The sequence below is a fragment of the Garra rufa genome, chromosome 10 (genome assembly GCF_049309525.1).
Source record: "Garra rufa chromosome 10, GarRuf1.0, whole genome shotgun sequence".
Taxonomy (NCBI): Eukaryota; Metazoa; Chordata; class Actinopteri; order Cypriniformes; family Cyprinidae; genus Garra; species Garra rufa.
In genome coordinates, this window is record NC_133370.1 from 14,907,211 (window position 1) to 14,922,729 (window position 15,519).

General features: G+C 37.5%; 1 protein-coding gene across 2 annotated transcripts; it reads left to right on the forward strand.

Moving 5' to 3' along the window:
- Positions 1-2,396: 2,396 nt before the first annotated feature.
- samd7 (sterile alpha motif domain containing 7) lies at positions 2,397-15,513 on the forward strand. 2 transcript variants are annotated; one of them, XM_073849673.1, is made up of 10 exons: positions 2,397-2,710; positions 7,512-7,592; positions 9,329-9,445; positions 9,571-9,697; positions 10,148-10,272; positions 10,376-10,454; positions 12,186-12,877; positions 13,555-13,676; positions 13,758-13,868; positions 15,167-15,513. In XM_073849673.1, the coding sequence occupies exons 3-10, from the start codon at positions 9,343-9,345 to the stop codon at positions 15,401-15,403; spliced, it is 1,596 nt and encodes a 531-aa protein (XP_073705774.1). In that variant the 5' UTR covers positions 2,397-2,710; positions 7,512-7,592; positions 9,329-9,342; the 3' UTR covers positions 15,404-15,513. The 2 variants fall into 2 exon arrangements, with proteins under 2 accessions (XP_073705774.1, XP_073705775.1); XM_073849674.1 differs by having other exon boundaries at positions 9,574-9,697.
- The last annotated feature ends 6 nt before the right edge of the window (positions 15,514-15,519 follow it).

Genomic DNA, 15,519 nt, shown 5'->3' on the forward strand with positions numbered 1-15,519 from the left:
ACTACTGCGCATGCTCTGGCTCCAAACGAACCTCTACTGCGCATGCTCTGGCTCCAAATGACGTAACTTCCCCCAAGATGGTAGCGGCCATATTGAGCTGTTTTGGCTTCACTTTTCTATAGTGGAAAGAAGCGGAAACGCGTTGTCCATCTTTTTTTACAGTCTATGGTCTAAAAAGACAACTTCATACTGCAGGTCTGTGTGTCCTAATAACGGCATGGACCATAGGGGGCAGAGGTTTTAGGTCTATTTCACATGTATTTGTGAATTGTTTTACATTCATGTGTCTGTTCAGTTTCCATGAAGAGGTCTCTTATCCTCTGGCATAATTCAGTCTTCGCAAACAGAGTCTTTACCAAGTGATTTTGGGGTTAAACCCCACATTATCCCTTTGCCTCACTGTGACTCTATAATACAGTGCACAAACAGGCCGGGCAGAAATCCGTCTTAAAAAGCTTACTCCGCACAGATTCTTAAATTAGTGGTTTAAATGTCTTAATACTCTGCTCTCATGATGTCTAAGCACTTTATTCGTGATTCTTTCTGTTTGGCTGATATGAATCCATACCTGTGCAGTTTTTGTCCAACCATGTTTGCTTTATATTGTGTGAAGTGTCATTCGTTATTTAATTTAAGTTTGCCAAATTATGATTCATAGCAGTCCACACTATAAATCATCCGGCTGATGCTGTTAAAGACTTAAGGCCTGTTCACACCAAGGACGATAACTATCTGCCTTATTCTTTAACGTGGAAGTACGTCTGTGGGTGAGACTTCCGATTCATTGGCCGCTGTAGGGAAATAATGAGAAGAATAACAACTTGCAGTAAACGGTAAAACTGTTTGCACTACAAATTAGTGTGTTCATAATTAAGATAACACATTAAAATAATATGGTAAGACACACTAATATACAATATCAAGCTGCAAAACGAGCTGTTTTGTACAGTTAAAAATAACTGGATGTGGATCAGACTGAAAGCCAGGTCCATAAAATTTACAGATGGAGGGATCATTTAAAGAGGGCTCATACAAAACGCATGTTATTTTTTTATTTAGTACTGACCTGAATTCACATAAAAAGATATTTACATAGTCCACAAGAGAAAATAATAGTTGAATTTATAAAAATGACACTGTTCAAAAGTTTAGACACACTTGATTCTTAATACTGTGCTGTTACCTAAATGATCCACAGATAGTTGTTTATGAGTCCATTGTTTGTCCTGAACAGTTAAACTGCCCGCTATTCTTCAGAAAAATCCTTCATGTCGCAAAACTCTTTTGGTTTTTCAGCATTTTTGTGTATTTTGAATCCTTTCCAACAATAACTGTATGATTTTGAGATCCATCTTTTCACACTGAGGACAACTGAGAGACTTATATGCAACTATTACAGAAGGTTCAAACGCTCACTGATGCCCCAGAAGGAAAAACAACGCATTAAGAGCCAGGGTTGTAAACTTTTGAACAGAATGAAGATGTGTACTTATTTTGCCTAGATTTTTTTTTCCATTTAGTACTGCCCTTCAGAAGCTACTAACTTGTTTCCCAGGAGACAAAATAAGTTAAATTTACCCTAATATTAAAATGTTCTCTGGAGCATCAGTGAGCGTTTGAACCTTCTGTAATAGTTGCATATGAGTCCCTCAGTTGTCCTTAGTAGCAGTCTATATTGTATACTCCTCAAGTTTAAAATGCTATTTGATAAAATGCTATATGAAAATGTCATTCATCAGTACTTGAGATTCCTTTGGCTTCACAAGCATTTGTTTACTCATTTCTTACAAAGCTTTCTTACATAGCACAGGAGGTGGTGTGTGGGGCCATTTATAATAATCAGCAAAACAGCTTTATTAACCCTCTGTCAGCTTATCCCAGCGGGAGGTGAGTGCTTGCCGCCAATCTCTGCATGTTTGCGTCTCCCCAAGAATCTGTTTTGCTGCAAAATGCTCATATGCCGCCCAATTGTGCGCACACCTATCCCTGTACTAATTCTCCCTGATCCTCTCAGTGTTAAAAAATATAAGTCTGGGAACTGCAGACGATGCTGTAAGCGGGTGGTGAGCACAAACTGTCAGATTAACAAGTCTGAGCACATGATCCTCCACAACATAGTCAGGAGGGCAGGCACCCAATGAGACCTTATATTAAGACTCTGAGAATAATTTGTATAAGTTTCACACATAGAAAAACACTTAAGAGACACATGTACATTTCACTTGATTTCAACGGACATTGTGTTTTCCATGGAAAAGGAAGCTGGGCATTTAGGTGTCTTACCCTCGGTCTTAAAGTGCTAACAGAGGATTACTGAGGTAAATGTTGAAAGAGGTTTAGCCACTGTGCTTAGGCAGTGCTCTTAATTACATTTCAGCAGAGTGTCCCGTGTGCAGTTGGACGAGAGATCATAGTGATGTCAGGTAAGGGGGGGCTTAAGCAGGCAGATAAAGCCAAGCTAATAGAGATAACATGAATCTGTAATTAAAGGTCTTTTTTAGTTAAGACAAGGAGCTGGCACTTGTTGTCCGAGGCTTTTGCCGCAGGACTAAAGACCTAAGAGTTCTGAGAGTTGTGGACTTTCCTGCTGCAGCTTCAGTTCTCATGTTCATTTTGGAATCATTTGCTTGTTTGGAATGAATGTATTAATATTTCCATCCTGATCCTGAGAGTTTGGACACATTCCCAGTTCTCTGGCAGACATTCAGAGGTGAGTCTAACGTCTTTTTTAAGTCTTTATGGCTTCAGTTTACCTTCTGCTATTTGGTGTTTTGCTAGTTTCTGCTGTATATTATAACTTGTAATGTAAGGTTGATGATTTTGGTTGCATTTACCATGTTATAATTCATTGCAGTGGTGTGCAACAGTGTTATGTGCATTGCAATTGCAACTTTCCCTGAATTGTAATAGCATGTGCATTTTAACATCCAACCACTATAAAATCACTGTTTAACTGTTTTATCCACAAAAGACGTGATTAAGGTACTTGATACTGTTCATTTCCGTGTCACTTCCGTTTGCACCCATCCAAGACTTGGATGTCTACCATTGGAATTATCTTGTGCCTTTACTGTACAAAGGAAGTACATTAGACCAGATGATTATTATCTTCTCTACTATGACCTACCCAAATGCAAAGCTTGATTTAAGTCGTCAGCAGTTTTCCCTTAATTTATTCCTTTAATGAGATTAGCCACAAGCAAATCCATCCAGTTCAAGTCTGTGACTTGGATATGGCATCACTTGTCACTAGGCATGGGCCGGTATAAGATTCTGACGGTATGATAACCTTGGATAAAAATATCACGGTTTCACGGTATCACGGTATTGTAATTACTGCTCTACAATGTTATATTTAAATGTCTGGGTAAAAAAAAACAAAAACATTTTTTTTTTTTTTTTTTTAACTGAACACAGTATATTTTATTTTAGGAAACATATAGAACATTTTGTAACATGGAACATCAGGCAAAATAATTAAAATCAATAATTGAAACTTCTTAATTAAATTTAATTTCAGTCACTTCACTTCAAAAACAAATCCTTCTAAATGGAAAAAATGCAATCACTAATCAAAGCAAAAATATGACCAAGTTCCAAAAATAAAAAAATACTCAAAGACACAGGAGAGCCAGCGAGTGTTTTCTTTTTTCTTTTTTCTTTTTTAATGCTGTGATTTTGAAAAGATGTTAAAGGTACACTGTGTAATATTTAAGATGATCTCTAGACAGAGGTGCAATAACTGTTTTCAGGGGTGCATAAAGACCTTAATGAACCATTATGTTTTTATTAATTTAGAATTATCAGCTTGCGAAAAAAAAAACACTGACACAATGATGAACAAGTAACAGTAATATTCACAATAATATAGTTTTATTGAATGATTAAGTAAGTGTAATTCCTTAAATTACGTTTAAAAAGAAATCTCACTATTCGTTGCTGTCAAAAACGGCGTGATTTTAATCCTGTATTGGCTTCCGTAGTTCTGTAAAGGGAGGGGTTAGCGGTGGACTGTTGCAATTCACAACTTCGCCACTAGATGCCGCAACAATCTACACACTGCACCTTTAACGTAGCAGAAGACTTAAAAGCAAAGACGTGATTTCACTTTAACTTAATTGTTGTACTAATGTTCAATCACAGAAACGTAACGTTAGTACATATAGTCTGCTATTCCCCACTCTGTGTTGTGGGGGTTCACCTCCTTCGGCCATCCTGAGCTTTTATTACCCGAGTCTCACTGACTGTGGACCACGTTCACAATCACAGACACGCGCCTGCCAGCACTAACCGCTGGGGGAGGGGCTGCATTGTTTTCGCTGCAGGTACGCACACACACAACCTAGTAGCGAGTCCTGCACTTTCACTTTGACGACAGAAAATGCACATATCATAGGAACGGTATAACTTTTTTTGTTTGCGGTTTTGAAACCGTGACTTTTTCAAACCGCGGTAAACCTTGAAACCGGTTATCATCCCATGCCTACTTGTCACACACTTGCCAAAAACGGCTTGCTTTGGAAATATACCTAATAATAATATTAATGTGCCTACTTATATTATAATATCTGCTATCACTTTGAATAATGGTTGATTACAGTGAGGGAAATGATTTGATCCCCTGCTGATTTTGTACGTTTGCCCACTGACAAAGAAATGATCAGTCTATAATTTTAATGGTAGGTTTATTTTAACAGTGAGAGACAGAATAACAGAAAAAAAAATCTGAAAAATACATTTCAAAAAAGTTATAAATTGATTTGCATTTTAATGAGTGAAATGGGTATTTGATTCCCTATCAATCAGCAAGACTTCTGGCTCCCAGTTGTCTTTTATACAGGTAACAAGCTGAGATTAGGAGCACTTTCTGAAAGGTAGTGCTCCTAAGACACCTGTCCACAGAAGCAATCAATCAATCAGATTCCAAACTCTCCACCATGACTAAGACCAAAGCCAAGCTGTCCAAGGATGTCAGGGACAAGACTGTAGACCTACACAAGGCTGGAATGGGCTACAAGACCATCGCCAAGCAGCTTGGTGAGAAGGTGACAACAGTTGGTGTGATTATTCACAAATAAAAGACACACAAAATAATTGTCAATCTCCCTCGGTCTGGGGCTACATGCAAGATCTCACCTCGTGGCATTTCAATGATCAGGAAAACAGTAAGGAATCAGCCCAGAACTACAGGGGAGGATCTTGTCAATGATATCAAGGCAGCTGGGACCATAGTCTCCAAGAAAACAATTGGTACACACTAAGCCGTGAAGCACTGAAATCCTGCAGCACCTGCAAGCACCCCCTGCTCAAGAAAGCACATGTACAGGCCTGTCTGAAGTTTGCCAGTGAAAATCTGAATGATTCAGAGGAGAACTGGGTGAAAGTGTTGTGGTCAGACGAGACCGAAATTGAGCTTTTTGGCATCATCTCGCTGTGTTTGGAGGAGGAGGAATGCTGCCTATGACCCCAAGAACACCATCCCCACAGTCAAACATGGAGGTGGAAACATTATACTTTGGGAGTGTTTTTCTGCTAGGGGGACAGGACAACTGCACCACAACAAAGGAACGATGGACGGGGCCATATTCCAGCATGACAATGACCCAGAACACACGGCCAAGGCAACAAAGGAGTGGCTCAAGAAGAAGCACATTAAGGTCCTGGAGTGGCCTAGCCAGTCTCCAGACCTTAATCATATAGAAAATCTATGGAGGGAGCTAAAGGTTTGAGTTGCCAAACATCAGCCTCAAAACCTTAATGACTTGGAAAGGATCTGCAAAGAGGAGTGGGACAAAATCCTTCCTGAGATGTGTGCAAACCTGGTGGCCAACTACAAGAAACATCTAACCTCTGTGATTGCCAACAAGGGTTTTGCCACCAAGTGCAAAGTCATGTTTTGCATTTCACTCATTAAAATGCAAATCAATTTATAACTTTTTTAATGTGTTTTTCTGGATTTTTTGTTGTTATTCTGTCTCTCACTGTTCAAATAAACCTACCATTAAAATTATAGACTGATAATTTTTTTGTCAGTGGGCAAATGTACAAAATCAGCAGCGGATCAAACTATTTTTCTCACTCACGGTATATATATATATATATATATATATATATATATATATATATATATATATATATATATATATATATATATATATAATTTAAACTTTACTACAAATTAAAACTAATACAACAAATGAATATGGATAATATTTTTAAAAACATTTTTGCATTTTTATATGGATTTTTAATAATTACTTAAAAATATATACATACTTAAATTCAGTGAATGGTTCTTGAAATGACCATGTTTTTTCTTAGCGTTAAGAACATTTTAATAATCTGAAGTAACTTCTTTAATATATACATATCCATGGGTACATTTAGCATTTTTATATTTGATTTTTTTAAATATTTAATATTATTTAAACAATAGTTCTATATACATTGCCAGTCAAATGTTTTTTTTAAATAGTAAAAAATGTTTCTAATTTTTACTGTTTCTGCTCTACTTTGAATCTAATAGACTTCTTTAAAAAAAAAAAATACATGAAAAAATCTTACTGTTCAAAAACTGGTGACTGGTAGTGTATAAATATGATCGTAAGTAATGAATACAAATAATAAATAGGCTATCATTCCATATTACACAGACTCTTCCTTTGTTGTGTATCAGGCAGAGATTTAACACGGTGTGCCTGCCTGCACCACATTTACCACATAAACCGATTGTATCCCAGATTTATATCCCAAGGTGTTTTTAGGACATCTCTGGGGCTAATGGAGGCTAATAGGCTTAGCACTTAGGGTGTATTGTCCGGTATGCTTACAGGCAAGGTTTGCTGAGGGTAAAACTCTAAACTCTGGGATTACCTCCAACACATCCCTTTAAAATGCTGTATAGTCAGGACTTAGCTAATAGGATCTGAGGGGGGAATAGGGGCCCTGAAGGTAGTTTGGGGGTTGGCTGACAGCAGGACCGCACACATGCAGGTCAGCAGATGTAGCAGGCAGACTGCTGGACTAACAGGAGGATTACAGGACTCAGATTAGAACGGCTCCTCATAACGGGTAATATGCACAGAGGCTGTCCTAAACAGAATATAGGATAATTTATCCAGGAATAAAGCTCTGTAGATTTAAATAGGCTTGTTATATTATTTCAGTAAGCACATTTTTACAGGTGGAAAAATAGACAGTTTACAAGATTTATTTTTTAATAGGCCTACATGACAGTTTGGAGAACAAATAAAGTGCATAGTATCACATTACAATACCCTGTTACCAATATGATATAGTATATACATTTCCCTAATGGTTATAGGCCTAGCCCTGTTTTTTGTTTGCCGTTAAGTGTTTGCTTACAAAATACCAACTACTGGTTACACTACTACTTTTCAAGATAATCGTTTTAACTGGAAATCTTTACTACTACCGAGGAACACAGATGTTGACAAACTGGTTACAGCCTATCATTTTCTCTCTCTCTGTATATGGTTTCTCAATATCAGACGGAAAGGAGTGACATACGGAAGATACGGAAATATCTTACACTTGAGTGAGTGAAGACAAAGCACAGGAGGAGTGAACAGGTAATCCATTGTATGACATCTATCTATTCAAACATTGATGTTTAAGTTTTCTTAATGTTTTTTATTATGTTGGTTGCATCTTAAATGTGTGTTGTTCACTGACCTGTCAGGAAAATACTTTAGAAGGCTATTAGCTCTTAGCTATTAGTCTTGTGTCAATGTAATTCGTCTTACTGCTGTTGCAGTATTGGCAGTGAATAGGTACATCATGCCAAGCCCTGGTAAAAAAAAAAAAAAAAAAAAAAAAAAAAAAAAACAGCATAGGCCTATGCTGGTTCGGTTTATGCTGGTCCTTAGCTGGTCATGCGCTGGTCAAGGACCAGCATAAACCAGCAAAGGATCAGCTTAAACCAGCATCAAAACCTACCTAACCAGCATATGGTGATTTTTTTCAACAGGAAGTGCATCATAAGTTCCAAGCTTTTTACCATTTCGGTGACTTTATCTGCAGCTTATACTCAAATTGCGCCAGTAGGTGGTGACAAGTGATTGTCTTTATGAGTGAATAGTTAAACTAAACCGATTTCATTTAAAATGCTGCATCATTTACGAACAAACAAGTTGCTAAAATCAGAACCTCATACTTCTCATACTACTGCATGCTATGATTTGTACCATAGCTTTCTATAGGCTACTATTCTAAAATAGTAAAAGTATTGAACAAAGTGTCTTTTTTCATGAGTAAGTCACTGAATTACATTCAACTATTTAACATTCTCAAACAAAACGCCATTACTGTGTTGTAAGTTACTTAAAGGAGAAGTTTACAGAATGTCAGCCAAAATGTTCATGTCTTTATTTCTTCAGTCACAAAGAAATGTAGTTTTGCAGGATTTTTCTCCATATAGTGGACTTCAATGGGGATCAATGGGTTTAAGGTCCAAATTGCCATTTTAATGCAGCTTCATAGGGCTCTACACAATCCCAGCTGGGGAATAAGAGTCTTACCTATCCAAACCATTGGTCATTTTCTTAAAAAAAAAAGAAAAAAAAAAATTTTTAACCACAAATGCTCATCTTTCACTAGTTTTGCGATGCGCATGCGCGTCTTCATGCATTGTGTAATCATGTTGGAAAAGTCACGCACAGTTCGCTCTTCATCTGTGTACTTCAGATAAAAAGGTAGGGTCAAAATCGACAAAATCTTCAAAATCATCCGACATTGTTGTTTTACCTATTTTGTAAAGGGCGTTTGACTTTTTTGTACGTTCGCTAAACACTGGGACAGTACTTCCGCTTACGTCACGTATGCGTTATAATGTAATGCACAAGGTCCAGCTAGTGCAAGGTGAGCATTTGTGGTTAAAAAGTATATAAACTTGTTTTTTCTTAGAAAACGACTGATCGTTTTGCTAGATAAGACCCTTATTCCTTGTCTGGGAACATATAGAGCCTTTTGAAGCAGCAATGAAATTTGGACTTTCAACCAGTTGGGCACCATTAAAATCCACTATAAGGAGAAAAATCATTATTTTATTTTTTCTTGGATGACATGGGAGTGAGTAAATTATCAGGAATTTCTCCTTTGAAGAGATAGATCACCCCAAAATGTAAACTCTGTCATAATTCTCTCATGTTGATTCCAACCCATATGCATTTCATTTATCTGCTGAACACAAAATACGGAAATTTAAAGATTACCAAAGAGCTTCACTTCTCATTGTCTTCCACTGGATTTATTTTCTATACAGTGCAGTGTGCAAACTTAAGACAATGCATCTGTTTGTTCAACTCAGGAAGAGGCAGTGTCATGACCCCACGTGAACAGCTAAGGAAGATATCAGCGCTGGGAGAGCAAGGCGCTCTAGATGAGAAACACTGGTACAGACTGGTCAACGGAATGTCTGCTGGAGGTGAGAGTTCATCATGGAAGTGCCAGAGTTCATAGAACACTTTAACCAAAGCTGATCACAACCATGGCTGAGAAAAAGCTACTATTAGGCTGCTGACACCTTCATCTGTTACCCTGTGTGTGAAGCAGAGTTACGGCAAAGGCAAGAGCTCATGATGAGGAACCAGATGGCCATGGCTCCACAGATCTTGGCTCAGGGGCAGCAGAGACTGCAGGGTGTGCCTGCACAGTTTGATCCCCGCTTCATGGAGAGGTCAGTTAGAATGAACTCCAAAACAACGAGACAGTAAAAGAGAATGATTTTTTAATTGTTAATGGATATTTGTAGCACAGATATATTTTTGTAGCAATAGGCAACAATACATTGTATGGGTCAGAATTATGGATTTTTCTTTAATGCCAAAAATCATTAGGATAATAAGTACTTTGTAAATATTTTGTAAATGTCATACCGTAAATATATCAAAATGTAATTTTTGATTAGTATTATGCATTGTTAAGAACTACATTTGGACAACTTTAAAGGCGATTTTCTCAATTTTTTCTATCCTCAGATTTCAGATTATGTATACATTTAAAAAATTGACCCTTATGACTGGTTTTGTGGTCCAGGGTCACATTTTAGGTTCAATTTGCATGACCCCATTACATGAGCTTTACATGAGCTAGATTTTAATGATGAATAAATCCTCTTTATCTGCAGGGAACTGGTGCCACCCACTGAAATGGTTTCAGCTGATGCTAGACAAATGCACATGGGTGCCCACCTTGGCCCACCTCTGCCCCCAAACTCCAATGTTATTCCAGGCAGAGGATTCCCTGGCACAGGTTAGAATGAAATTACATACTGGTTAAATGTAGAGAAGTACAGAGGAAGCTCAGTGAGGAAGAACAACCTAATTTTAGGCCTACAAATTTGTCCATTTTGCAGGTTACGGATTCCTTCCAACGGAATCCATGGAGACGGTTGCTAGACGACAAGAGTTAATTCACAAACAGAACATAGCCAGGTAAATTTCAGTGCATTTGCTATACCTATATTAAACAGGAGCTTAAAGGATTAGTTCACTTCTAGATTAAAAATTTCCTGATAATTTACTCACCGCAATGTCATCCAAGATGTTCATGTCTTTCTTTCGTCAGTCGAAAAAAGAAATTAAGGTTTTTGAGGAGAACATTCCAGGATTTTTCACCATAAAATGGACTTCAATGATGCTTCTGTCATTTTCAAAAAAAAAAAGTATATACTTTTTAACCACAAATGATTTTCTTGCACAAGCTCGACCTTGTGCATTATGTAATCACACATGCATAATGTAGGTAGAAGTACTAACACAGTGTTTACAAAGCGAAAGTGTAAAGTAATTTGAACAGCTTTTACAAAAAAAAGGTAAAACAATGTCAGATGATTTTAAAAGTTTTTAAATGTTTTTCGCCCTACCCTATCTTTTTGAACTGAAGTACACGCCAGATTTTTTCAATGTGATTACGCAGCGTGTGAAGATGTGCATCACTGTGACTGCGGTTTAGTGCCACATAAAAAAAAAAAATCTAAAATTACGAGAATAAAGTAAAAAATTTTTGGATAAACTTGAAATATTTAGAGAATTAAATTATAGTGATTAAAGTTATAATATTATACTCGCAGAAACAGTATTCTTATTTCACGTCTATTGCATTCATCAGGATTATTTGTAGTGCGCCAGCCACCCAATAATAGCAATAAGCTTTGTGCTCTGGTACTCAAATTCTGTCAGTTTTATCATGAAATACAAATTTTCAATGTGTTTTTACTCTTATAGCACAATATAAACGTGAAGGAACATTAGAAGGACTTCTCTATATATTACGACTTTAATCTTGTAATCTTCGTACATTTTTAACGTGGCACTAAAACACCGTCAGAGCTAGTGAAAGATGAGCATTTGTGGTTAAAAAGTATATAAATTTTTTTTTTTTAAATGACAGATCATTTTGCTAGATAAGACTCTTATCCCTCGCTGGGATTGTGTAGAACCCTTTAAAGCTGAACTGAAACTGCAATTTGGGCCTTCAACCCCCGGAGAACAAGATAACGAGACGCTCTGCTTTCCTCATTCCCGTTCCAAGGACACCTGCTGCAGTCTGGCTTCCAGACTTAAACAGGCTTACACATACACACATACACAGTTACAGATAGACAATCATTCCTCCCTAAGATCCCACGCCTCCGTGTGCTTTTTACCCCCTGATGTGGGTAGGCGGGTCTGTGACCAGCGCTCTCTAGCTGCAGGACCGGATGGCTGTTGCCTACATTGGACTACTTCCTCATCCCCTGCCCCCCTTCCCCTGTTGCAATGTAATGTCTATGTGCTGTTTATGTGCTTGTTGCTGGGGCCTTTTTTCCCCCCTGATCTCACACTGTCCTAGTGAAGGACAGTCTGGGAGGAGCTTTTTTTACGCCTCTTCTTTCCCTAATGTATCTTATTTCTTATTTCCTATGCTACCTCTCGACTGACCTGTCTTCCCCGGATATGTGATGTTTGTGTATGGTCGGAGAGGTCAAATTTCACTCCACTGTTATTTATTCCACTGTTAACAGTGTTTAAAATGTGACAAATAAAGGCTTATCATCATCATCATCAACCCGTTGATCCCCATTGAAGTCCACTATATGGAGAAAAATCCTGAAATGTTTTCCTTGATTTTTGGCTCATAATGCTTTAAAAAGACTAATTGTAAACTGTTTTGTTTTTTATGAGGATGGAGATGAATGCTATCCTGCACCAAAAGGAACTGGAGAACGCCCATCAAAAGAGTCTTATTGGGATGGAGAATCCCATGATGTACCAGGGCATGCAACCCAATCCAATGGCTTTCAGAGGACGCCAGCGACTCCCAGACGGTCATGATGTATTCGTCCATCGCACTGCCCTTGAAGACCTGCACGCTAACAGTCTCCTCATGTCAAGCCCCTACCCACCAATCAGCACATTGCAGAGGGAGCGAGGACGCAGAACCGGAAGAAGGACCGCCAACCATAAGAGCTCAGACAGTAACATCACTCTCAACAAAGGCCAATCAGAAGAGAAGAACATCGAGCAGAGTCCAGGAGCTGCCTCAGGGGAAGAAAAGGAAGTTGAAGGAAAAGGCGAAATGAGCAATGAGGCCACCAGCAGCAAACCACACCAAACCAAAGTAGAAACAGAACTGTCTTCTGGATGTAGTAGGAAAGGTTTTAAGGAAGGAGAGCCAGGGATCCGCAAGACGTGTATTAGTGGACAGGAGGGATGTGCAGAAGTCACCAACTGCAATGCTAGCACCAGCGACAAAGACATATCCAACCCTTGCTCGGCTTTCCAAGAAAAGTTTCTGTACCCATCTCCCACTGCGGGACCACTGACAGGGATGCCCTACATGCTCCCCGTGCCTGGAAATGGACTTGTACCACTTGGTGTGTTTGTTAGTTTCCCATTTTAAATGCAGTGGTTGGGTTTAACTGTGTTGTTTTAGTATTATCTATATTCACCTTATTCTTCAGAGTGGAAGTAAGCCTTATGGTTCATTAGCTGCTATAGGGAAATAACAAGAAAAATAACAAAATGCAGTAAACACTAAAACAGTTTGCATCACAAACCAGTGTGTTCATAATTAAGATAATACATTAAAATAATATGGTAAGACATCAATTTGCAATATCAAGCAGCAAAACAAGCTGTACAGCTAAAAATAGGTGGAGGCAGATGAGACCAGAAGCCAGACCCATACATTTTACAAATGGCCGTATACACTCTTACAAGAAAAACTAAGGATACTACTATAATATTTAATAATAATGTATTGAATTAGACTTTATTATATTTTTAGTTTTCAGTTTTAGTTATGTTGTTATGTGCTTTGGTCATATTTAGTTTTTTTTTTAATAATTTTAGTATTTAAACTATATACTTTATTTGAATTAATGAAAACTCATGTTTTACAGTTTTAGTTTTAGTTAACAATAACAACTATTCATATTTAGCTGTTTGTTAGGCATGTTTTGTCAGCCCATATACATTTCTTTCAAAAAATATAAAGATGATGCATTATAGTCGGAGTTACCTATTAATTTTTGGTTTTATTTACAACTAGGACATCCTAATATGTTTCTTAATGGAGAAGAGATGTCTTCATTAGAAGATATCCGCAAGTGGTCAGTTGATGACGTCTACAACTTCATCAGTGAAATACCAAGCTGCGCTGAGTATGCACAGGTAATAAAAAAGAAAAATGACAAAATGCACTTATAATTAAAGAGCTTTAAGTCTCATTCTTTTGTGTGTCATCCATTGCAGACATTCAAAGACCACATGATTGATGGAGAGACGTTACCTCTTCTTACAGAGGACCACCTTCTGGATACACTTGGGCTAAAACTCGGGCCTGCACTCAAGATACGATCACAGGTAATCGCCATCTTTCAAAAGGAAGGATCTCAGGTTAAACGTTAAAATAAAATTCATATTAAAATATTAAATAAAATTAGGTAAACTTTGTTTATGTAAAGTTGAAGTCAAACATTTACATACACCTTGCAGAAATTGCAAAATGTTAATTTTTTCACCAAAATAAGAGGTATCATACAAAATGCATGTTATTTTTAACTTAGTACTGACCTGAATAACATATTTCACAATAAAGACGTTTACATATAGTCCACAAGAAAAAAATAAAAGTTGAATTTATAAAAATGTCCCCATTCTTAATGCGCTTGATTCTTAATACTGAGTTGTTACCTAAATGTATTTTTTTTGTTTAGTTATAGTTGCTCAAGAGTCCCTTGTTTGTCCTAAACAGTTTAACTGCCCGCTGTTCTTTAGAAAAATTCTGACCCTTTCCAAAAATGACTGTATGATTTTGAGATCCACTATTTCACACTGAGGACAACTGAGGGACTCATATGTAACTATTACAGTAGGTTTAAATGTTCACTGATGCTCCAGAAGGAAAAACTATGCATTAAGAGCTGGGGTGTAAACTTTTGAACAGAATGAGGATGTGTATATTTTTATTATTTTGCCTAAATATCATATTTTTTCATTTAGTACTGCCCTTCAGAAGCTACAGAAGATTCTTACATGTGTCTCTGAAGACAAAATAAGTTAAATTTACCCTGATCTTCAAATTCAAAAAGTTTTCACCCCCCGGCTCTCAATGCATCGGGGTTTTTTTCTTAAGCATCAGTGAGCGTTTGAACCTTCTGTTCTCAAAAATCATACAGTCGTTGTTGGAAAGGGTTCAAATACACAGAAATGCTGAAAAACCAAAGAATTTGTGGGACCTAAAAGATTTTTCTGAAGAACAGCGGTTTAACTGTTTAGGACAAACAAGGGACTCATGAACAACTATGTGGATCATTCAGGTAACAACACAGTGTTAAGAACCAAGCGTATGTAAACTTTTGAACAGGGTCATGTTTATAAATTCAACTATTATTTTCTCTTGTGAATTATATGTAAATGTCTTCTATGTGAATTATCTTATTCAGGTCAGTACTACATAAAAAATAACATGCATTTTGTATGATCCCTTATATTTTGGTCAAATAATTAACATTTTGCTGATTTTACAAAGTGTATATAAGCTTTTGACCTCTATTGTAAAACAAAAAATACACATATTTGACTGATTACCCTCCATAAGCTCATTGGTCTTCCAAAAGTCATCTCATCTGACTCATTAGGTTGTTTTGCTCTCTTTTTAGTTGTCCCGACGGCTGGGTAACATGTTCTACAACATGATGAATTTGCCTCTCCCCGTTTCTGGTCTGCAGCCTCCACCTGAGAAAAATGGGGACAGATCATCAGACATCAGCTCCCCCCTCAACTGCAACAGTGTGGAACTGCTCAGCAGCCCCAGAGACACAGAGGCTCTTAAATCTACAGAGCCTATAAGTGAAGCTGATAATCCTTCACCAACCCAAATGAGTGAGACCACCTGAAAAAGAATGTAGAACTGTTGGACTATTTTTTTTTTTACCTCAGAATCCTTTACTGTTTTGACACCTAATGGATAAGGTAGACAGGCATTGACATTTCTAGAGCGAATATACTCATC